At 46.4% G+C, this 23522-nt stretch overlaps 1 protein-coding gene across 3 annotated transcripts in view; it reads left to right on the top strand.

The window, feature by feature from the left end:
• THADA (THADA armadillo repeat containing) overlaps positions 1-23522 on the top strand; it is a 385109-nt gene that overhangs the window by 304372 nt on the left and 57215 nt on the right. For all 3 annotated transcript variants that reach the window (XM_075535368.1, XM_075535369.1, XM_075535367.1), the window contains exons 32-36: positions 10272-10651; positions 11259-11377; positions 11983-12055; positions 13670-13823; positions 22640-22771. In XM_075535368.1, coding sequence (XP_075391483.1) covers positions 10272-10651; positions 11259-11377; positions 11983-12055; positions 13670-13823; positions 22640-22771 — 858 coding nt within the window. The remainder of the gene's footprint in view (positions 1-10271; positions 10652-11258; positions 11378-11982; positions 12056-13669; positions 13824-22639; positions 22772-23522) is intronic.

Genomic DNA, 23522 nt, shown 5'->3' with positions numbered 1-23522 from the left:
CTGGCTTGTCTCCTCCCCAAAACCCTTTTGTAAGGGGATGTCCATTGGCCTACAAGTGGGCTTTGGGTCTCCACTCAGCACACCCCTTCATTCACTATGATATAATTTTTTGTGTTTAATGCTGCCTGATACCTGATCCCTTCAACACCTCCTGATCCCACAGACTGGTGTGCTTCTTCCATGTGGGTTTTGTTGCTTCTGAGCTAGATGGCCACTTGTTTACCTTCAAGCCTTTAAGACCCCAGATGCTATACCTTTGGATTTGCTGGGGTTTTTTCTTTCTTTTTTAACTTGGATGCTAAGGCTGGGATGAGATTGCTCATCATTTTTGGGGGATTAAGATAGCTCTAGAGCAGCGGTTCCCTACCTGTGGGTCGCGACCCCTTTAGGAGCCAAATGACCCTTTCATCGGAAAACGCATAAATATTTCACAATATATAGTTACTTTTTGTTTTGTGATTAGCCACTATGCTTTAATTATGTTCAGTTTGTAACAGTGAAAGCATATCCTGCATATCAGATATTTACATGACGATTCATAACAGTAGCACAGTTACAGTTATGTCGTGGCAACAAAGACAATGTTCTGGTTGGGGGGATCAGCACAACAGGAGGAGCTGAATAAAGGGGCGTGGCGTGAGGAAGGTTGAGAACCACTGCTCCAGAGGCTAATGGTTGGGGGGCTCTCTTTGTATGTTTGTTGGTTGGCCACCTGAATGTCTTCTTTGGTGAAGTGTCTGCATGTCTTGTGCTCATATTTTAATTACGTGTAATCTTTAAAAATTAATGTTGAAGTGTGGATGATCTCTACATTTTAGAGATTTTCCCCATGTGTGGGTTCATTTGTCACTCTTGGGGTAAAATATTTTGATGCACATAGTGTCGTGTCTATGCCTACACGTAGGCAGTCTCGCGCTTCTAGTTGGGCTGTCTTCCATTTCTTTCGTTTTGAGTTATATGTGATAGTGTATTGAGGTCCTGTAGTAGAACCCCTAAGTTTGTCTGTATTGTTTCTGTTGATAATCTTACTGTGATACTCTTGTAGCATGACCTATATGCTCTCTCCACTCTGGCTGGTGGGAATGGGAACTCTGAATTTCAGGGTGGCTCTGCCCACCGTCTTTTGGTTTTTCCCCACACCCTCCTGGTGTTTCACCCCCATACATACATAGCCAAGACTCAAGCGCTCTCCACCTCGCTTTCTCTCTGTGTACATATTTCTACTCACTGGTATTCTGCCTCAATAAATTCCAGTGCTATAGACTTCCCCAAGGAGCCCTGGTGGGCTGCAATCTGAAAGGTAGGCAGTTCAAAACCACCAGCCACTCTAGGAAAAAGGTGGGGCTATTCACTCCCACCGAGTTACAGTCTTGGGAATTCCCATGGGCAGCAGGGCAGTTCCACCCAGTGTGATAGGGTCACTCATTCTGAGCCGGCATCGACTTGATGGCAGTAAATGTGTGCTTGTGTGACAGCCTTCCCAAGCTGACCTGTCTTTTGAACTCCTCTAGACAGATGGGCTCTGGTTGGTCCCCTCTCTCTGTAGCAGGGTTTGAACCTGCCACTTTGACTATTGTGTGACTCTCCCAGTGTGCTTCTCTCCTCTCGGAGATCACAGCCCTGCACTGCCCAGGTGCAGTGTTTAAAAACAATCTTTTCATACATTTTGTTCCGTTTTCTGGTTGTTTACAGTGAAAAGGCAGCTCCTGTAGCAGTTAATCCTTCCTGGGTAAAAACAGAAATTACCTTTATCACCTTGTTTTGAAATCTCTCTGTTCCTCCGATGTAATGTGGGGATAGTACCCTTGGAAGATTGGGGTGAAGGTCACCTAAAAACAGTTGTGAAAGCGCCTTGAGAAGTCCCATCAAAAGCAAAACAACTCCAGCGTTGAAGGGGAAACAGCCCTCCCTGTCCAAAGTTCACAGCAGGAGGCAAGAGCTGCGTGGTCACTGCAGCCAGGTAGCCTGCAGAGCTCCTGCTGGCCGCCCCACGCCTGAGTAGATTTGCTCCCAGACTCAGCTCCATTTGCTATTTACCTAATGCCACCATCCATCGTGGGCTGGACGCCACATGAAATAGGAGCATTCCCGGCCCTAGGAGCTTCTGTTCACTTCCGCTGGTTATAAACTACACCCTGGAGCACCGCCCATGGCTAGTGTTGATCCCTTTTAATGCTTCGGGGAACCCTTCCGTCTGAAATGCTCTTCCTTAGGGTACAAACCCTAGCACCCAAGAGGCTTCCAGAACTGAAAACTGAGACGCTGGCAAGTGGCCGAGGTGGATGCATGGAAAACCCCAAAATAAACCATAATGAGCACACATCCTTGGAGTTCCTCCTGACTCTCACTGACCCTGGGCTGGGTCTCTGACACTGTCCATTTTGCAGGGCCAGCTGTCTCCCAGGACGCAGCTGAAAAGGTTGAGCTGCCAGCCCTACGGTCAGCTGCCCAAGCCCTCACCCGCAGCACCAAAAGGAAAAGGAGTTCCTGAAGGCAGTCTCCCCACCAGCTGTGGATGCCCAAAGTAATTGGGCATGGGACACGGTGTCCCCTTGCCTGAGGGAGAAGTCCGGGTACAGTACTTTGTGGATAACGCTTGTCATGATACAGAGGGAGCCCTGAGATTTCTGATGTCTCTGCCGTCATCTCTGAAGCAATTCACTGACAAAGAACAAGAACCAGGCTGTGTTCAGAAATAATTTCATGTGTGTGTCTTTCAGTTGTCATGTGCTTATCCACAAGTATTTCCTGACTTCCTCGCTGTGTTGGGCAAAGGCAGGGATGGGATGGTGGGTGGAGGCGAGAAGCAGAAGCAAAGATATTGGTCCCCCCACCCCAGTTCGATGAGCTCATTTTTCACCTCCTCACAGTCTTGGTTGGGCGCCTTCTGACTCACTGTCTCCCCAGCAGAGGAGCTGTGTGTTTATTTTATGGCTTGACAAGATAGTCTTCAAAAAACACTCTCCAAAGTGCACCCTCCTTCCTCCCTCTGCACAGATAAGCAGTCATGCGCTTGAAAAATCATGTGCTTGAGAATAGGCTGGGCGGGAAGAGAAAGAGGGAGTGTTTTCAGAGGGATGTGTGTCTAGGGGGTGGGGGGCACGCCTGGGTAAGCAAGGGTTGAAGAGGGTTCAACAGCCTAGAAAAGAAACTAGGCAAGAAGTAAACAACCCACACAGATTGAGGGTTTCTTCTCAGGCCCCAAATTAGCCTCCGCACCACTCCATGCCATCAGGCTTCGTGTTTGTCACTGGGGGCCCCTGGGGTCAGGATTGCAGTTTACTGGGAGGGGCAGAGGATTAAATAAAAGAATGGAATTTCCCTTCGATAAGGAGAGGCCAAGACTTACTGAATCAGTTGGTTTTTTTTCTGTTGTTGTTCTTATGGTTTCCTTTTTTCTCCAAATATTTTTTTACTGAGAAATTGCATAACAGGACATTTAAGATTCACAGAGTGTACAAATTATCATCTGTGATTATTTTTAGAACCATCTTATCAATGGTAGTCCCAGATAAGAACCTTTGTTGGATCTGACTACAGATCTCTGACCAGAGCTCCAGTTCTCTGAAACAGAAGGAAGGCAGCGTCTGCTTCTCTGCTGCTTATTTTCCAGGAGAGAGAGGCAGGAGAGCCTCTGTCGGGCTGTGCGCTTCCCATTGGACAGCAGTTCAAACCCACCAGCCCCTCCGATGGTGAAGGATGAAGCTGTCTGTGCCCACAGAGATTGATGGTCTCGGAAACCCCACAGAGCAGTTCTGCTCCGCCTTGTAGGGTCCTCGTGAATCTGAATGGACTCTGGGGCAGTGAGTGTTTGGGTTAGTGGGTGCTGAGTAGAGAGGAGAAAACAAAAAGGCCCTTTGGAACACTTATGTCTGCAAATGCTCCTTGGCCGCGTGGTGTCATGGAGTTCAGGGCCTCCGGCTCCCTGCGTGGTGCAAACGGTTAACATGATTGGCTTTTCACCAAAAGGCTAAAGGCCTTAGAAATAAAGCCTGCTGATCGACTTCTGACAAACGAGCCTTTGGAAACTCCCAGGAGTACAGTCATTCTGACACGCGGGGAGCAACCAGCCTCATTTGGTTTGGGCCCATGTATGAAAAGTCAGAGGCTCGTTTGTCGGTTGGTTCTTTCCTTTGGGGCAGATGGAACAGCGCAGACAAGTCAGACAGAGCAAAGAGCCCCCTTGCTGTGGTTCTGCAGTAGGTGACCCTCTGTAGTGATCTGCCAATGTCTTTGTCACCTTTGTAATAGCCCCAAGAAGAGATGTATTCCCTAGCAGGGAAACCATTTTTCTCTGGCTGGCTGGCTTCTCAGTCCCGAGGAGCGTACTGCCCCTTTGCGGATGCTGATTGGCGCTAAGTAGTAGATCCGATTTGGTGTGACTGCTGAGGTTCTTGCCTCTGCTGCCACCACGTTAGCCTGGCCCCAGAAAATGCTGTCATTCCGCGCCTGGCGCTTCTCCTCTCTTTCCCCCGCTCGTTTTGGCCAGAGCGGCACAAGGCTATCCGGTTCTTTTGATTAGTGTCGTAACAATGAAGGCTAGGAACTGTATAATATTCGGGGGCTCTTGGGATGAGCACAAGATGAAGGCCTTGGCTTATGATTAGAGGCCATGGTATACAAAACAAATACCTTTAAACACTAGAATTATACACATTCAGTGCGGCAAGATGTTTACACCGTGAGAGGCACGGATGATCTCAGATGGTCTGTGGCAGTGATTCTCACAGTGTGGTCTCTGGACGAGCCGCATCAGCATCGCATGGGAAGTCGTTAGCAATGCAGGTTCTCAGGCCCTACCCTAGACCTACGGAATCAGAAACGGGCGAGCACTCTAACTGGAGAATCACAGACCTGAGGGCGGAGCCCTGGTGGAGCACTAGTCAAAGTGCTGGGCAGCTAACCTGACAAAAAGATCAGCAGTTCGAACCCACTCCATGGGAGAAAGGTGTGTGAGTCTGCCTTCATAAAGATCAGAAACCCAGTGACCAGTTGTGCTCTGCCCTCCAGGGCTGCTTGGCAAACTTGACCTGATACCAGTGAGCCCTGGGTTGAGGTCTGAGTGAGCACGATAGTCACCTTGCCGGCACATACGCTCCGCGGTTGGAATGTCAGGTGAAACTGTCCTCTCTCATTTAATTGTTATTTTCCAATATCTCTCTGTGTGCTGAGTACTTAGAGTTAAGTTCACTTAAATTAAATGCTTTTATGGCATAACTCCACTCTATCCATAATTATGTGGTAATGATATCATCCACAGTTTTTTTCCAGAATGCCTTTGGTAAAGCTATCAAGATCAACATGCATATTTCAAGATTATATTGATTGGGGGCGGGGGAGTTTCAAATGACGTTTTAACAAAATGAATAGCTCAGAAGATCAAAGATGCGTGACATTGGGCCTGCCCTTGGGGTTGTGTTCTCCCCCAGGAAGGAGACAGGCGTCCCTGAGGAATAAAATACAACGGGACATGCTGAGTGGGACACCGTCCTCACTCACAATACGGTGCTTTAAGTCCTCTGTCAGCAGCCGGGTTGAAGTTTGCACTTTGCCTCGGTTAGTGAGGGGGCGTTGTGGTCAGAGAGCGTTTACTTGATTCCATCTTCTGAAGCCCCTTGCCCAGGGGCTTCTAGAGAACCACGCCCTAGAGTTTTCACTGGAAGCAGACCATCAGACTTGTCTTCTGAGGACCCTCTGGGCAGGTTGGGACCTCTGCCCGTGTCCAAGCATTCAGCCTTCTGTACTGCTCAGGGCCCCTGCTACGGGGCTGCCAGCTCAGAGATCTGAAGTTCACTTGAGCGACCATTGCTGAGGCCTGCCACCTGTCCCAGTACTGAGAGCTGCAGAGAGAACACATCTGAGATGGCCAGAGGGAGGGTCCTGTGCTGCTTGGCCCAGACAATCTGTTGGTCTACTCGAGAGGGCTCTGAGACTCCCTGGGGCCTTTGTACGCACGATCTGTTGACCCCAGTACTGCTATCCAACCGGACCAGCCTCAGGAAGCTTTCTTCAGATTCTTCAAAGCTGTTCTGCAGTGCCGTTTCATTTAAGGACTGGTCCTTCACCATGACACCTATGCAACGATAGTGGATTTGTGAAATACAGTTGGCAGCATACACTAGTTTTTGATGTTTTATTGGTCCATGAGTTCCCAGTTTAGGAATTATCTTTGCAGCAGGTGGTAGAAAGCATTTTCCTTCCATTTGCTGAGCTGTAATTTAAGAAAGCAAGATAGACCCAGTAAGACAGCGACCTGATGCTTTCACTGGGACACTTGGCTGTACCGGAAAGACAGGACAGAAGGAGGATGGGAGGACACCTGGGGTAATCAAGATCCAGGCTTCAGGTGGAAGAGCAAAGGTTTAGAATGCATCAAACTCGAAAGAACGTAGAGGAACTCCATCCAAGGACTCCCCTGAACTTGTAGACAAAAGCACTCGTAGAAACGAAAATAAAGGCCCCCACTTTGATCTAGACACAGGCTGGAGGAGATGAGCACTGTTTGAAGATCTCGGCCACACGCGGGCTAGAGAACCATACGCAGGCTAGAGAGCGGGCTAGGGAGGCAAACGCAGGGTAGAGAGCCGCTGGAGAGCAGCAGCAGACCGTTAGACCGCAGGGATCGCTTTTGAAACACACGAGGGAGTTTTGGAAAGTTGGTAGGGAAGTTCCATTCTCTTTTCACTCCATTCTTTTCCTTGGACTTTCTGAAGGTCCCTCGCCTCAGGGATGCACTCCAGTGCTCTGACGTGACTGTTTTCCTAAAACTCTTCAGAAGAATTTCACACCCATCCTGGCCTGAGGACCACTGTACCGGCCAGGCCAAGCCAACTGCCATCAAGTAGATCCTGACTCATAGCGGCCCTACTGAGGGTCCCCCAAACTGTGGATCTTGACAGACACGAATAATCTTTGCTTTCTCTCCTTGAGTGGCTGGGTTTGAACTGTCAGCCTGGTGATTGGCAGGCCATGCCTGCCTGACAGCGAGGATGGTCATATTTCTTTGTTAGCCATTGAAGCTGCTTAGAGAACCCTGGGTGTTAAGCTGGATGACTAATGGAAAGGTGGGTGGTTCAAGCCTCCCAGGGGTACCCCAGAAGTAAGACCTGGTCACCTGCTTCCAAGAGCTCATAGTCTTGAAGATGGTAGATGGCCACGCTTGCTGCATGAGTGGTGTTGCAGTAGGTCAAAATCGACTGGACAGCAACTGCAATCAACCGCTGCCCGCTTGCACATTCCTAGGTGGGCAGAAGCATCTGTGAACTTGTTAGAAGTGCACCTTCTCACCCACAGGAGGGGGCACCCCAGAAGCAGAGCACAGGGGTCACGGTTGGTAGTCTGGCCGCCCTCCGTGTGATGCGAGAGACTGCTCCAGGAGAGTCTGGCTCAGCACCCCTGTAGACAGAGTGTTCTTTCTAAGCAGTAGTTTGGAGAAAGTGGCCACATGACTAGCATCTGGTGCTTTTCAACCAGGTGGCCCTGCCCCGGCCTCTCCTGTGGGCACATTGATTCTAGGAACCTGTTGGCGGGGCCCCGTGTCCACTCGCTCCTCATTCGCCCTGGGGAATTGGCCCTTCTCTCTCCCAGGCAGCCTTGGGACCTGTGGTGATTGCATCCCCACGTGACTCCTCTCAGGAGAACAGCAAGGTCCTTGCATTGACTTGGGTCATTCCTCAGACCATTCTTCCCTACTCGGTTTTCCCGGTCAAATCTCCCTGGGGACCGTGGGCAAGGTGACTTCTCTGTTTTCTCATCTGTGAAATGGGAATGATCATAGCAGCCCTGCCTCAGTAGATCACTTAATACCCGTGAAGTACTGAGGACGATACTCAACAAGAGTCCATTCTAAAAGGGTTGGTTTTATTCCTAGCACAGAGCTATGTTGCTGTTAGTCACTGTGGACCAGCAACGCCCCAAGCAGGACACCCCACACACCCCTGTGTGACAGAACTTTGTGAGCTACGAATGTTCCAGAAACAGATGGCCACTGGAGCGCTGCTGGGTGGGTTTGAGTTGGCAGCTATTTACAATCCACTGGTGCTACATTAAATACTAAGTAGATCCTGTTTTAGAAGAACATAATAGTGCTGCACATCATCAATACAAATGTCAGTGTTTACATTTGGACACTATTCTGAGCATTTTAAAATGTCTATAGTTGCCATTATTGGTGGTCTTATGTACTCGTCTTTATCCTGCCATTAGTCTTAAAGCGAGGAATCTTGGTGATGCACTTGGTTGTTCACCAAGGTCAACGCACCTAGTTTGAGAGAAAAGACTTGGTGGCCGTCTGAGAGAGAAGATCACAGACTTGGAAGCCCTAGCGGGCTGCTCTGCTCTGTGCCATGAAGCCCCGTGAGCTGGGATCGTTTGACACACGCCAACAACAATCTTCAGATGTTTTGGACAGCAGATCTTGTTTTCTCTCTTAACTCTGAATCATCTCCCAAAGTGCCTAATCTGTGCTCGTGAGATGTTTATGCCATTGCAGTGAACTCTACCGCAATGCGGGCCAAGAAGTTCAAAATGAAGTCCCTCTGAGCATGCGCCCCATTGTCTGCCTTCTGGGTGATGCCGTCCCTCCCGGGCCTTGGAAGAAGCAAGCAGCTGTGTCTCGGGGCCCGGCTCTCTAACCCAGTGCACCACACTCTTCCTGCAATCTTTTAGTTTTAGCTAACAGGTTCCTTTGAAAAGGACTCGATCATCTGCACAATTTCTTTTCGTTTCTTAATTCAATTTTTAAAGAAGCGATCCTTGAGTCATCAAATGCCAGCCAATAAGACCCCTTCTTACTGCATGTTGTCCTGAGGCAGCAGGGGACCAGAGTAGGGCTCTGCCTGGACTCAACTGCAGTTGGTTCTCTTTTTAGACGCTGGAACTAGAGTTGATAGAAAGGCTGGAGAGCCTGACGGCCAGGGGTCTCTCTGGCTCTGTGAGCATGACTGCCTTCTGCTGCAGCCCTTGCTGCTGCACAGTCTCAGTTCCGAGCAGAGTTGTACCGCAGTGGCGGTTGGTGGATGGTGGCCTCCTGGGACATAGCCTTGTTGGCGCCTGAGTTGCTATTGTGTCCCTTGGGACTAACACTTTGGAACAATGTGAATATGTCATGTGATTATTCTATACTTTTAATTCATAGGTTCTTACGAACCTACATAATTTTTTTAATTTCTGGGTTTTTCCAATGGTTACCTTTAATTTTACATTCCTATTATATTTATGATAATTTTCTAGGTGTCACTAAAGTTCAGTAATGTAATAGATGATGAATGTAAAATGTACTGTGAAATCTCATTAAAATGTCTCTGGTAAATACCTTTAGGCTAAATTTATATTTTTTTTTTTTTGCTAGAATTGTCAGTGCAGGCTGATCAGAGAAATAATGTTGACATAATATGTAAATTTCAATGCACCGTTGTATGGACGCTGACTAATGTTCTTCCAGATAAAACGTGATGAGCAGAATGGCAAAGTCAGGAAGAGACACATCAGACTGGTTAAGGAATTAGTGCAAACTTCGGATGTTTCATAAGAACTGAATTAATTCATATGTCTAAAGAGCCCTCCTCTTTAAATATAAATATGTATTATTTATCCACTGCTATCAAATCGACCCAGAGTCCTACTGACTCCATGTGGTTTGAGAGGTTTTGAAACTCTGGGAGCAGGTAGCTCTGTCCTTCTCCCTTGGGGAGCGATGCGTAGGCTCGACCGCTCACTCCCTTTGCAGTTACCAGCCCTGTACTTAGCCGGCAGTATCGGCCTCTCATTGGGAGCCTAAAAATAAGCAATTAGGTAAGAAAATGAAAACTTCAAGAAGAACTATAACAATTAGATCTACTAACAGTGGAATAGCCTGGCTATGAGCGCCAGGTCATTGTAAGATTCAACCAAAAACCTCTGGGCCGAGTGGCTCTGCCGAGAATCCAGCCTCTGGAGGACGTTTGAACTAGATGTCCTTGTAGGACCTCGTTCGCTCTGAGACTCAGTGATTTAAGCTGTCACTGAGTTCAGTTTATTGGATGTCGGAGAAGAGTGCCAGGACATGTTTTCGATGTCTTTGTCTCCCTATATAAACAATTTTTAGTGACCTCAGTAGAAATTGCCTCTGGGTCAGAAATCTGAACCTTATAGTGAACCCATTGCTTATTACATTGATCACTTGAAATCTATTAAAAATATATAGGATAGTCTCACCCAGTTTATTCAGAGCCTACCATTCTTCCATGTTGAATACATGATTGTCTTGTTTCCTTTGCGCTTTTGTGTTTCAGTTCTGGAGAGCCTTGGCGTCTGGGAGGAAGTCAATGGGATCATCACTGGATCAGAGCTGATCACGGGGTTCCCCTACACCTTTACTGTGCCAGGCCTGCCCCAGTACCTCCAGAGCCTCACCAAACTAGCCATAGCAGCTGTGGTGGCCATGATGGCCAAGGCTGGAGAGCAGGCCAGGGGCGTCCCCATCTCCTTCTCTCAACTGCTAGAGTCTGCTTTCTCTGAGGTGCGCTCATTGGCCCTGGACGCCCTGTTAGAAAGGTTCTCAGCTGCAGCCCGGGGACGAGCAGAGAAGGCACTGCCGCCCTTGCCGCCCAGGATGGGAGAGACATTCTTGGTGATGGCTATGAAGGAAACACACCCAGAATGCTTCTGCAAGGTAAAGCCCCTGGTGTTCCAGCCTCCCCTCCACTCTCACGCTCCCCGGGGAGCCCACCAGAACCATAAGGCCACGCAGGCAGCTTGCGCTCGGGCTCTGCAGGGGGAATGGGAAGTAGAGTCGGCATCCAGAGAGCAAGCAGCCTTTTTGTGAAGTGCTGGGCATGGATGCACTGACAGAAGAGCACTAAGAACAGCGTTTGATAATAACGGTAGTGGTGTCGGAGGTGAACTAACGACAGCGTAAGCCACTCGGGCAGGTTTAGGAAACAAGTCATTGAAAATCGCCTCCAGGATGTGCCAGAGGGCAGGCTGTGCTCCCAGGGCGATGTGAGCACAAGTGCGCACGGGGAGCGCACAGTGGGAGGAAGGCAATAGACCCGCCTGTGGAGCTCGCAGACCCCTCGAGGCTGACATGGCTGCACCTGCCTCGGTCTCCCAGAGGTATTCAGGGGAAAGAAGAAGTCAGTGGAAGTCTTTTGAAAGATAGACTCCCCCCCTTGTCCATCAAGTAGTTACTATTTAGCATCTACCAGTATTTTCATAAGGATTTGTTTAGTTTAGTTTTTTTTTTTTTTCAAGAATTTGGTCTTTCTTTCTACAAACAGATCCTAAAAGTGCTTCATTGCATGGACCTCAGTGAGTGGCTTCCCCTGACAGAGTGCTGTGTGCATCTAACTCCAAAGGAGTTCTTGGTCTGGACACTGGATGTGGCTTCCACTGAAAGGTATGCCCTCAATGTGCTCTGTGTGGCCTTGCTGCTATGCATGATCATGTCAGTCATGCCTTGAGCATGCACACAGTCCTGGTCTAGGAACACAGGGCTTCCATTTCTTTCAAAGCTTCCGCTCGGAGCTATAGTCTAAGCACAAGCAATAGAATGTGGTCCGTGGCTCGCATCAGAAAATTAGAATGCAAATGCCTCTGGAGGCATTTAAAGAACCAGAGGGTAGAAATTTGCAAAAGTCGTCTCAAATCTAACAATGGGAAAAAAATATGTCAAATAAGGGAAATCAGAAAGAACAAGAGTGGCAATATTAATTTCTGGTTAAATAGATTTTAAAGCAGAAGTCAGCATGAGAGACAAAGGAAGACAGTACATAATGATTAAAGGGTCAATTGAAAAGAGTACGTAACTGTAATATTTATACACCCAATGAAAGAACCTCAAAATACCTACATGAAACCCTAACAGACTTGAAGCGCTAGTAGATAACTCTACAGTAGGAGTTGTAGGCTTTAGAGGTTCCCAGAATTCATGTCGGCATGGATAACAGACTCACCACGTGTCTACAAAGTATTGGTGACTTTATCTTGGCCTCCTTTCTCTAGGTCTGATATTCAAGGCAGAGCTCTGAGACTTGGCTCCAAACTGATTGTTGAGCATGTGCAGACATGTAAGGAGGTAAGACCGATTGTGCCCCTGTCCTGGACTCTTGAGTTCTTGTGCTCTTGGTTACCCGGAAGTTATCAGTAAAAGTCACTTATCCCATAAGCAAAATCACCGTGGCATACATGCTCAGCTTCTGTGTCGCAGCTTCTATGTTCCCTGCAACACATCTGTCCAAACCCTTCGGGTTTGTACCAGTTCTTGAGGTACGCTTTTTTTTATTAAAAGAGGAAAGAACAGTCAATTCCAAGAATATCTGGGATTACAATTTAGTAAACTCTGAGTATGAAAAGATACCACTAAAGTTTAAAATATTAGGAAATGGCAGGGCCCAATGTAATGCCTGTTTGACCTATGCTTCAGCAGTAGATGCAACTAACATAAATTGAACGGGTGGGTCCGCAGGAAGATGCCCACATAGGTGGGTATAAGAAAGATGCTGCCACCACAGAAACATTCATTACAGTGGAGCCTGTTGACATCACAGTAAAATGAGCTGAAGCGCGTGACTGCACATTACCACACTGGGATAACAATGGCATAACTTTGCTGATACTGAGCCCTAACTACAAAGCCTTCTCTAAACTGAACATGGCAGATCCAAATGTGAACGAAACTAAGGGTACAGCCTATTGAGAGAAAAAAGAAGTGGACAGAGAATTGGGTGGTGTACATTACTCAGTGGCTACCTGAGTTCACTCAGAGTCACCTCGGAAGAAATGCACGATGACCTACATCCCAAAATGCCATCATTGAGAACCCAATGGTGCCTGGTTATGTTCTGATACATCTGGGGTTGCCGTGAGTTGGAGATGACTCGCTGGCACCGGGTACTGGTCATTACTAGGCTGTAATGACAGGAAGTGATCTAATAGGGAAATATAGGGGCTTCACAAAGTTCTTGGAAAAATAGAATGGAAAGACATGCGGTGTTGTTTTCAATAACTTTTTTAAGCCCCTCATATATCTTGGCCCCAGGAACCCACAGTGTTTAGGACCTGAGGATGACTGAATTCTAAAGTCCTTACAAGAGGGCAGCTCACTAGGTCTACAAAAGACATCTTTCTCATCTAAAGCTATTTCTGTACAGTTGTCATGTACATCTTTTTAAAATCATTTTATTGGGGGCTCGTACAACTTATCACAATCACACATCCATCCATTGTGTCAAGTACATTTGTACATTCGTTGCTGTCAGCATTCCCAAAACATTTTCTTTCTACTTGAGCCCTTGGTTTGAGCCCCTACTTCCATGACAGGTTGGTTTGTTCTTCTGGCAGTCCATGGTATTCTTTTTCAGTAGTGGTGTTACTCAGCACACTGCCCTCACGTCACTTTTGACTCCTAGCTGGTGGTTTTGAACTTCTGACCTTGTGGGTAGCAGCCCAACACGTTTCTACCATCCCTCCAGGGCTTCCTGTGTAGTTGGGTGACGAGACCAGCAAAGGAAAGAAAAAGTAGTCAGATCTTGTTCCATGGGCATATCGCTTTCCCCTAGTTGAGGTAGAAACCCCACTGATAAAACACTTTCTTCCCACTGTAGTCCGAGCTCCTTTGCAGGCCTAGTACCTAACACCAGGCCAGCCCTCCGCTGCCCGCTCAGACCCACAGCTGTGTTTTGTCCCTCAGAGCAGAGACTCGGCGGCCCCTGAGCTGAAGCAGTGGGTCCAGTTGGTCGTCTCATCCTGCCAAGACCACCTTTCCACAGAGACCAGGTTGGCCGCCGCCGAGGTCCTCACCAGCACCACACCGTATTTCCTCACCAACCCCCAGCTGATGCTCGGTAAGTGGGCTGAAGGGGGAACCCCTGGCCTGAGTACGCTCATCCGAAACAGGACCCGAAGGCAAACGGCAGCATGCCCCAGGCACTCATCGTCCGGGTCTGTGTCTGGAATCTCTGCGCTCCCTTGGTCAGCTTCTGATAACTGACGAAAAGAGTGTTTCCTTGTGTTTTCAGTAAAGGTGTGCCAGTCCCTGTTCCGCAGTATTTATATGAACTGTTCGCTGTGCCAACAACATAAGCAGGGACTATCCTGTGGCCTTCCCTAAAGGGAAATCCCAGGACTCCCAGTGACTGCACCCGCGGGCAGTGAGGATGGAGAAGCTAACTATCCAGACAAAAGAAGGTTGAGCTAGTTGCCAGGCATTTTGTGGCTCTGGGGGGCGACTGTAAATGGGAATGTTGTCTTGGGTGCTCTTTAGTGAAGAGGGACCAACTGATTTCTCTGCGGTGATCTTGTAGAGGGCAACACTAGTTCCAGCGGTTTTCTTGTGGAATCTTTAGTCTGCTACGTATAGGGTCGTATCTTCCTTCTTTCTGATTTGGATGCCTTCTATGTCACATTTTCGTCTTATTCCTTTGGCTAAGACTTCGAGTGCCACGTGGAATAAGAGCAATGATGATGGACATTGTTCATTCCTGCTCTCAAAGAGGTTCTTGATCTTTCTTTTTCAGCGCCTCTCATATACTTTGAAAATTAAAAAGCCAAACTCAATTGCCATCAAGTCAATTCTGAGTCATAGCTGCCCTAGCTGCCCTGTGGGTTTCCAAGACTGGAAATCTGTATGGTCGTAGAAAACCTGGTCTTTGTCCCACGGAATGGTTGCTGGTTTTGAACTGCTAATTTTGTGGTTGGTAGCCCCGTGCATAAATGGTTACACTCGCAGGTCTCCAGTCGTAGACCTTAACCAAGGCCAAACTCACTACCATCCAGTCAAGGCTACTCCCAGGGACACCCCCTGTGGATTTCTGAAACTGTGACTCTTTACGGGAGTAGAAAGCCCAGTCTTTCTCCCGAGGAGCTGCTGGTGGTTTTGAACTGCCAACCATGCGGATCATATCCCTACACGTTGCCACTACACCACCAGGGTTCCATGTGTCATATACCTTAGAAAAGCAAAAATAATGACATAAGCAGTCACATACATGACTATGTTCATTGCTGCTTTAGTCACATTTGAAAATAACCCAAGGATCTATCTATCAACAAATGAAGAGATTTGTTCCATTGGATGCATCATCCAATGGAATACTACCCACCCATTAAGAGTCATGATGAGGCTGGGGAACAGAACATGGATGGGCCTGGGAGGAGGGCATGATGCTAAGTGAAATAAGCCAAGCAGATAACAGTCATTCAAATGGTATATGATCCCAAATAGAGATCAGTGTTCACTGACGGTTACTAGGAAAGGGGTGGTGGTGCAGAAAGTACATTTTATACAGTAAAAACTAGTCATGTTTGGTAAGAAAAGTGCCATTGAATGGATGTAATGGGCACAGCACAGCCAAAGTCATCAGGAGTGTCTGATCACATATGTACGGATCTAGGCACATTAGTGTACAGCTGGATAGATAGGTCAGAATCTGCTGCCACTGAGTTGTTTCTGACTGCTAGTGACCCTGTGTCGGATTTCCAAGGCTGTACAACTTTACGGGAGCAGATAGCCTCCTCGTTCTCTGAGGAGTGCCTAGTGGATTTGAAAGTCTGACCTTGTAGTTAGCAGTCCAACACTTACCCTCTGGCACCAATAGGAGATATGTGTAAATATAAATATGAAGGTACAGGCACATCACATCCTCAGTGAAGACCCAAATGTGGATGCTCATCAGAAATCCTCCAACAATTTCTGTGATTGATTTTCTAGGTGTGAAGGTATAGGACCCTAGTCTCGAGACAGCTCCATTGACATGGCATTTCATGATGTGCATCACAGTGAAATAAGTAGTGTCTGGGGTTTGAAAGCCCGTGAATGGCCACCTGAGACACAGCTATTGGGCCCAAACTTGCTAAGAGCAAACAATAAGAAGGTAACACAAAGCACAGAAAACCAGCAGGCTTATAAGAACCACAACCTCATCTACTCTGAAAATGAGAAGAAATAGGTGATGCCCAGCTATCACCACTCACCATTGTGTCAGTGGCCAAACAAGACTCAAATGCATATTTTTGAAAAGCGAGACCATCCGGAACAGTAGAGAATAAAGGCTCCTATCCCCCATCTCCCACTCCCAAGACTATCGCCCTGAGACAGTATATAAATCTGGAACTAACCCTATCCACTGAGAAAGTGGATTGTTAGTGAAAAAGTGGAGTAGCACACAAAACAGAACCAGTACCCCTAAGTTTGGTGTCCTACTTAAAAACAACTGTATGTGTGACCAAAAGGTCAATGCTTAGTTTAAAACAAAGATGAGAAGAAGGACGGGGCAGGGAAACTAGAGTACTGGGAAGGGAGCGAACAGCACAACTAAAGAGCATGCTGATAAAAGGAACTAATGCGACTCAACCTTGGTGTGGAAGTGGTCAAACAAGAACCTAACTCGTGTCGACTTTCACCGAAAGCTCAATTAAAATCTGTTCTTTAAGGCATTTGAGAGTCTAATCAACAAGACTTGGGGGTGTGGAGGCGAATATAAAAGTCTGATGCATGGAGAGTTTCCAAGTTTCTGGCTTGAATTCCTTCCACTGACATTAGTTTAGAATCTTTGGGATAGATTGTTGTTGTTAAGTGTCCTTGCGTTGTTCTGACTCCCAGTGACCTGATGTGCAGCAGAAGGCAACACTGCCCGGTCCTGTGCCGTCCTCACAGGTGTTCGCCTTGAGCCGCTTGCAAGTACCGCCACACACTCCATCTTGCCAGGCACAGAGAGTGGGCTCTCCCCGTGACTGCATCCAGTGCTGAGTCAGTTGGTGGAAGCATTTCCATCGGGAGACCATCCATTCTCGGAGCTGTTCGCACCATTATCCAGGACAGCCTGGACTTCTTGAAACGGTCGGAATTTGGCTGGTTCGTTTCTGTATAGCGACCCTATGTTCCTTCCATCGTGTTTTGTTTTTGCGTTTCCTTTTTATTGTGAATTAAGGTGAGAGTTTCCAGAGCAGACCATGAATTTTACATGGGAGCGTCCTTACACATTTTGTTTCAACTAATCCATTGCAATGGCCTCAATAGACGGACGTCCCTTATCCCACTTCCACGTGTGTTTCTTGTGGCCCTTCCTCCTCATTCCTAACCCTCTGAACTTTGTCTTTGGGTAAATCCTGCCTTTTTGACCTTAAATGTTTGATTCTTATAGCACAGGGGTGAGTGCACTTCCAGACTTGAAGCTGATCTTCAGTGGGGGGAGGGGTCACCCCAGGATCCAGCCGACCATTCTGCCTATTTCTTATGATTTTTAATCAGTTTCACATTTTCTCCCACTTCTCCCAGGATTTTCTAATGTGATCCTTTACAGAGCAATTGATGGTGGTAGCCGGGCACCCTCGAGTTCTTACTTTCTCCAGAGTGTGGAAACTGATGTGTGCATGATCCATGAATCCGTCCCACTGGTTTTTCCATGGCTTTTGATTTTTATCCAAATGGGTAGAGACCACTAGTTGCACCTTAGATGACTGTTGATGAGCTTTTGAAGTCTGGTTGCTACTCACCAAAGTAGGATGTCGACCATCGTCTTTGCGAACTATGTTATTGCTCATTGACTTGGTCCCCAGCAAGCCATTCCCTCAAAGTGTGTGTCTGGTTACGTCTAAGATGTTTTCATAACTTTATTCCACCACATTAAGGACCTCTTTGCAGCAAAAGCACACTTACAGAGGTCCTTTGTCAAGCGTATAGATGGTCGTGACTATGCCCCTCCTCTCAAGGTCACACCCGTGCAGCCAGCACATCTATCAAACTTTCTCCTCAGAGTTCACCACTGATGCAGGATCGGGTCCTAACAGTAGTGGCCCTTGCTGCCTTAAGTCCTTGCAAATCTCCCAGTGCCTTCCCCTGTCTCCATCAGTATTGTGAGATGCCAAGTTAATATTTAAACCCCTCTAACCGGTTGTGGTGTAGTAGGTTATATATCGGGCTGCTAACTACAAAATCAGCAAGCAGTTTGAAATTGCCAACCGCTTTGTGGGAAAAGATGAGGCTTTCTACTCCCCTAAACCCAAATTGACCATTTTGGTTTCTTGTAAAAAGCACTTTTGTAGTTTTGTACAGGTCTTCTGTTTCTTTGGTAAGATTTATTCCTAGGTTTGGGGTGGCTATTCCAAATAGTATCCTTTCCATTTTTCCTTTTCAGAGCCCTTTTTGTTAGCCTAAAGGACTCCCAACAGCTTGTTGTGCATTGGTCTTCAGCCCTTCCACTTTGCTGAATCTTTCAATTAGTTCCAGCACTTTTTTTTTGTTTTGCTGAGTTTTTGGCATTTTTCTATGGATAAGATTATATCACCTGCAAATAGAAAGAGTCTTACTTTTTCTTTGCAAGTTAGGATACCTTTCTCTTTCTCGCTTTACAGGCCTGGCTTAAAAGTCTAGCACAATATTGAGTAGGGGTGGTAATAAATCACACATGCTGGTGTGATTCCTTTTCTCAAATAAAATTCCTGCAGTTACTCTCCAGTAATGTGAACTGCTGCCTGGAGATAGATAGATATATTTATCTCCATAGTAAAGATAGGAATCCTTTATTATGTCGAGGGGAAATCCCTTTTATTCATAGTGTGTTGAATGTTTTTATCTGGAATAGATGTTGGATTTTGTCAAATGCCCATTTTTAATATCAGTTGATATGATCATGTGGTTTCCCCCCCTTTGTTTTACATATGTGATTAATCACATTTTTTCTAATATTGAACCATCCTTGCATACTTGGTGTGAGTTCTACTTGACCATGAAGTTTTGTCTTTTTCTGTTTGTTTTTCTTATATTGTTAGAATCTATTGACTAAGATTTTTTTGAAAATTTTTGCATCTATGTGCATGAAGGATATTGGTATAATTCTGTTTTATAGTGATATCTTTGCCTAGTTTTTAATCAGGGTTATGCTTGTTTTATAAAATTAATTTGGGAGTTTTCCATCCTTTCTACTGAAATCATGTATAGAATTGGTGTCAGCACTTCTCTGAGCTTTCATAGAATTCACCAGTGAAGCTATCTAGGCCCAGGCTTTTATTATTTTGGTTATGAGGTTTGTTTGTTTGATTTTCGATTACAAATATTTTAATGACTTGATTATTTATTTTTGTTAGGGGTCTTGTCAGGTTTCTACTTTGGGCATGTTAGTTTAGGTAGAGTGTGTTTCAACCTGCCTGCTTCTTCGAGGTTTATACAGTAGCTGGAGCACAGTTGTTCATGTTATTCTGCTCGTGTCCATTTCATCTGAGTTGTTTCTGGTATGACGTCTCCCATTTTCATTTCTTGTTCTTGTTTGAAAAACCAACCATCTGTCAATTTTGTTATTGCTTTTTAAAGATTCAATATCTTGTCTTGTTACTTTTTTCTATTTTCTGTTTCATTTATTCCCATTCTTATCTTTATTATTTCTTTTCTTCTAGTGGCTGTGTGCTAATGTTGTTGCTCTTTTTCTAATGGCTACAGGTGTTAGATTAGGCCTTAATTTGGGGCTCTTTCTTTTTGATGTGTGTTTATTGCTATAAATTGTCCTTTGAGCACTACTTTTAATATGTCATGTTTTCATACTAATTGGTCTGAGTCCAGGGACTTAAAAAAACCTTTATTTTCTATTTTTCTAGTGTGATATTCCGTTTCCAACTATTTTTTTCTTTAATCTTCCTAAAGTTATTTTCTAATTTCTAAAATTTCCAATTTAATTTTCAGTCGTGTGAATATACTTTACTTTCATCTTCTTTTGAGGCTTCTTGCGTCATTATGTATTTTTCTCATGTTGTTGTTGTTGTTAGATGCCATTGAGTCAGTTCCAAACCATAGTAGCCCTGTGTCCAGCAAACAAAACACTGCCAGCCCTGCACCATCCTCACAATTTTGCTTAGAGATAGGTACCTTTACTATTGCAACTCGAGTCTTGACTGTTTCCTCCCCCCATCCCCCCCCCCCATTCTTTCAGCTTGAGAAATTCTGAGTATGTGCTTGTCATTTGGTTTTCTAACTCCTGATCTTTGTACTTTTTAAAATATATAATGCTTTGCCTTCTCAAGCTGCCCCTTGAAATTTTTGGCTCAGCTCTTTTACTTTCCCACTTTAGGATGTAGATGCATTGAAGTTTGTTGCCTGCATAGACATTAGCTGGCTTCTAAACTTGTCTTCTACCTCCGTGTCTCTTGTTTCCTCCCTCTTTCACTGGACATAAGAAATCCTAAGGAATTAGATCAAAACCAAAGTCGCTGCCGTTGAATTGATACGGACTCATAGAGAGCCTCTAGGACAGCATAGACTTGCCCTGTGGGTTTCTGAGACTGTAACTCTTGACAGGAGTAGAAAGCCCCGTCTTCCTCCCACAGAGCAGGGCAGCGGGTAGTTTTGAACTGCTGACCTTATGGTTACCAGCCCAATGCATAACCATTATGCCATCAGGGATCCAAGGATTGTAAATAATGAAATCCAATGTCTAAGGAGAAACAGCATCAGAGCTTAAATTCTGATGACGTGTTTTTCAGAAAGCTGTGGATGACAGTGAAAACCCAAAATCCATTTGCAGGCTTCCCTTGTTAAACCTCTGATGAATCCCCTCTGGCAAGGGTCCAAGGGCGTCACTAGCCCTGCTATCTGATAGCACTGTAAAGTCAATGATGGCAGATTTAGTTAAGTTACAATGTAACACCTAATCCTTTGTTCTCCTTTCTGACCCATTTTAAACTTGTTTCCATTTCCAATGTTTTCTGCTTCCTTTTCTATTGAGGTGTTGCTCTGTTTCATTTCATCGTTGGTGTTTTGTTTGTTGGTGTTTTGGATGATTCTCTGTGTATAAAGTCCAGTGTAGTTAAATCTAAATGAACAGTAACTGGATTAATAATTAGCTAGGGGCATGGCGGGGGGGGGGGGGGGGGGAGGTGAGAATGAGGGACTAACAACAGCAAGTACGAGGAAGAAGAAGACATTTGAAATTGATTGTGGTGATGACTGAACCGTTCGTCTTAATATGGTTAAGCTACTAAATTGTATGTTATGTGAAGTATACGCCAATGCAACTTAAAAAATAAAGGAAGACTTGTTTTTAGAATGTGCTATTCAAACGTGAAGTATTACAAGTTTAGACTGATGAAGTGTGTCGTGGCCCTGGGTCCCTCCAGAAAACAGCTCCCTTCAATATCCTTTCCTTTTCTTTATTCTTGGTGACATCCATCCTCTTCAGCCCTTCCAGGCCTGCTGCTCTCATCCAGAGAAGGATTGAGAGGGGACTTGCGGTGACGGGGACTGAATCAATAGACCCAAACTAATAAGAGCTAAGAGTTATAAACTTCAATTAAGCATCTCCATTAAGTCTAAGATTATTTTGCAGTACATTTTCTGAATATGTTTGGGTGCCGCCCCCGCTCCAGCTCCTAAGAGGTAGGACGGTATAGTGAATGATAGGGAATCCCTGTGTGGAGTAGAATCCTGGCCCCGGAGCTATTGTTTCTTAATAAATTGGTTGACTGTACAGTGCTGGTTATAGCATTTCAGGAAATGAGGGAAGAGGTCCGTGGGGGCTGGTGGCCTACAAAAGCGTGAAAGACAGCTATTGAACCGAAAGACAAAGGCCATAAAAGTGCATGCAGGTGAGTAGAGGGCTGAGCAAAGTCACCAGAAGAAAGAGAGAAATGGAAGATTGAGTATCTTGGGGCTATAAATGACCATGTGAATGAGGAAACCATTAAGAAAGGAAGGAATTAAACCTTACTGAACAATCAGAAAGGATTGCTTCTGAAAGACTGAGGAGAGTTTAGCGCCAGATCTGTAACAGAAAGAGAGAGTAAAGGCCCAGACAGTGCCTTTGCTATTCTTGTTCATGACGTCAGCTGCAGGGAGCCAGGGATCAGGTTCTGGAAGGAAAGATGAAGGCGAAGAAGACAAGGGGACGCTGAGGACCCTGCAAGGTTGGCCGTAGCGTTGGGGCGCCACCCCCACCCCTGTACACTGTGTGTCATTCCTAGGAGGCTCTGCCCCGTCTCTGCTCCCTCGTGATGTCTGCCCCCGTTGTACCAAACCAGAAGGAGCTTCCCTATCTGGGGCCGCAGTCACACTGTTTCACCCGTGACTTGTCATTTTCTTGTGTTCTTGTCTTCCATTTCCTTTTGTCCTCTCTGTTGTCCACAGTGGCACCTAGTCCAAGTTGACAAGCCAGTGCCTGTGCTCAGGGCTGTGGTGAGCCCTGGCCCTCCCCCGAGTGGGCCCAGGTGTGTGCCCTTCTCCTGGTTCCATGCCCTCTTGCTCCTCCACCCCTCTGCCTCTACGTCATCTTGATTGAAGCCCTAGGCTCGCTTCCCCTAAACCACTCTTGATGCATCAAGCTTCATTCCTGAGAATCATGAGTCTTGGGGACACCTGGACCCACACCTTTGGTCTCTCCGACAGCACCTTCTAAGGGCCTAGTAGAGGTTACTCTCCTCCAACCCCCTGTCAAGGGCATTTCTGAACCTTCCCTCTCAGCGCTCTCTTCCCACTGGTGTTTGGCCACCTCTCTGGGCTATTCTTACAATATAAGAAAGAAGGAAGAAAGGAATTGAGGGAAGTGGGAGAAAAGAAGGGAGGGGAATGGGAGAAGAGGGAGGGGGAGGGGAAGAGAAAAAGAGATGCTGCGCTCTTCTACCATGCAGCACCTTGCACGTGGCGATTTAGGTCATTTCCGACTCCTTTTGGTCTTCACAGGGCTGCAGGATACGCTTGCTCTCTGGAGGTGTGTCTTCGCCCTACTCCAGAGTGAGGAGCAGGTCGTCAGAGATGCCGCTGCGGAGGTTGTGATGACTGCCCTGTCGCAAGGAAATACTGCCCAGTCAACAGGTAGCGCACGGGGATCCTTTGCTTTGCCTTGCCTTCTTGCCCAGGACAAGGGTTGGCAAGCCTTTGCTGTGTGTGGCAGACCGTGAACATGTCAGGCTTTGTTGGCCCTTTGGTCGCTGTCAGTGCTGCCGTTTCAGCATGAAAGCGACTGTCCTGGTTTCCCAGTGCTGCTGAACAGAAATGCCACAGATGGCTGGCTCTCTCCGACCCGGTGGTTTCCTCACACTTCATGCACTCCCTTGGACTTTCTGCGCTTGTAGATGCATCTGCCTCCCTTGTCACCACGTAGCCTGTCTTACCCATATGTGAATACTGTGGTCTCTATATAACTCAGAAGAGATTGGGTGTAAGATCCACCTTAACCTGGTCTGATCTCTACAAATGGAATGATTAAATTTGGTTAGATTTACGCTACAGAAAATGATCACATCCCATTACATCCAGAGATCAAAGGGTTAGAATGCCAACATGTATTTTAGGAGGGCACCATTTCATCCATAACTGGTAGGTACCACATGGACAGGGCTGTGTTTCAGTAAAACTCTGCTTACAAAAACAGGGAACTGGCCAGCTGGAGTCTGCTGGTCATTGTTTGCTGACCACTGCTTTCGGACACCATAGAGAAAAATTATTTTCAGAGACAGAAATCTAAGAACTAGTATGGCGATAGGACCCGGAATTGCAGGTCCATCGTTTCAGACCTATGTAAATGTTTACACTTGGCCAAAGCACATGGGTGTATGCTACGTTT

The sequence above is a fragment of the Tenrec ecaudatus genome, chromosome 17 (assembly GCF_050624435.1).
Source record: "Tenrec ecaudatus isolate mTenEca1 chromosome 17, mTenEca1.hap1, whole genome shotgun sequence".
In the NCBI taxonomy this organism is placed as follows: domain Eukaryota; kingdom Metazoa; phylum Chordata; class Mammalia; order Afrosoricida; family Tenrecidae; genus Tenrec; species Tenrec ecaudatus.
This window is presented reverse-complemented; position numbering and strand designations above follow the sequence as displayed.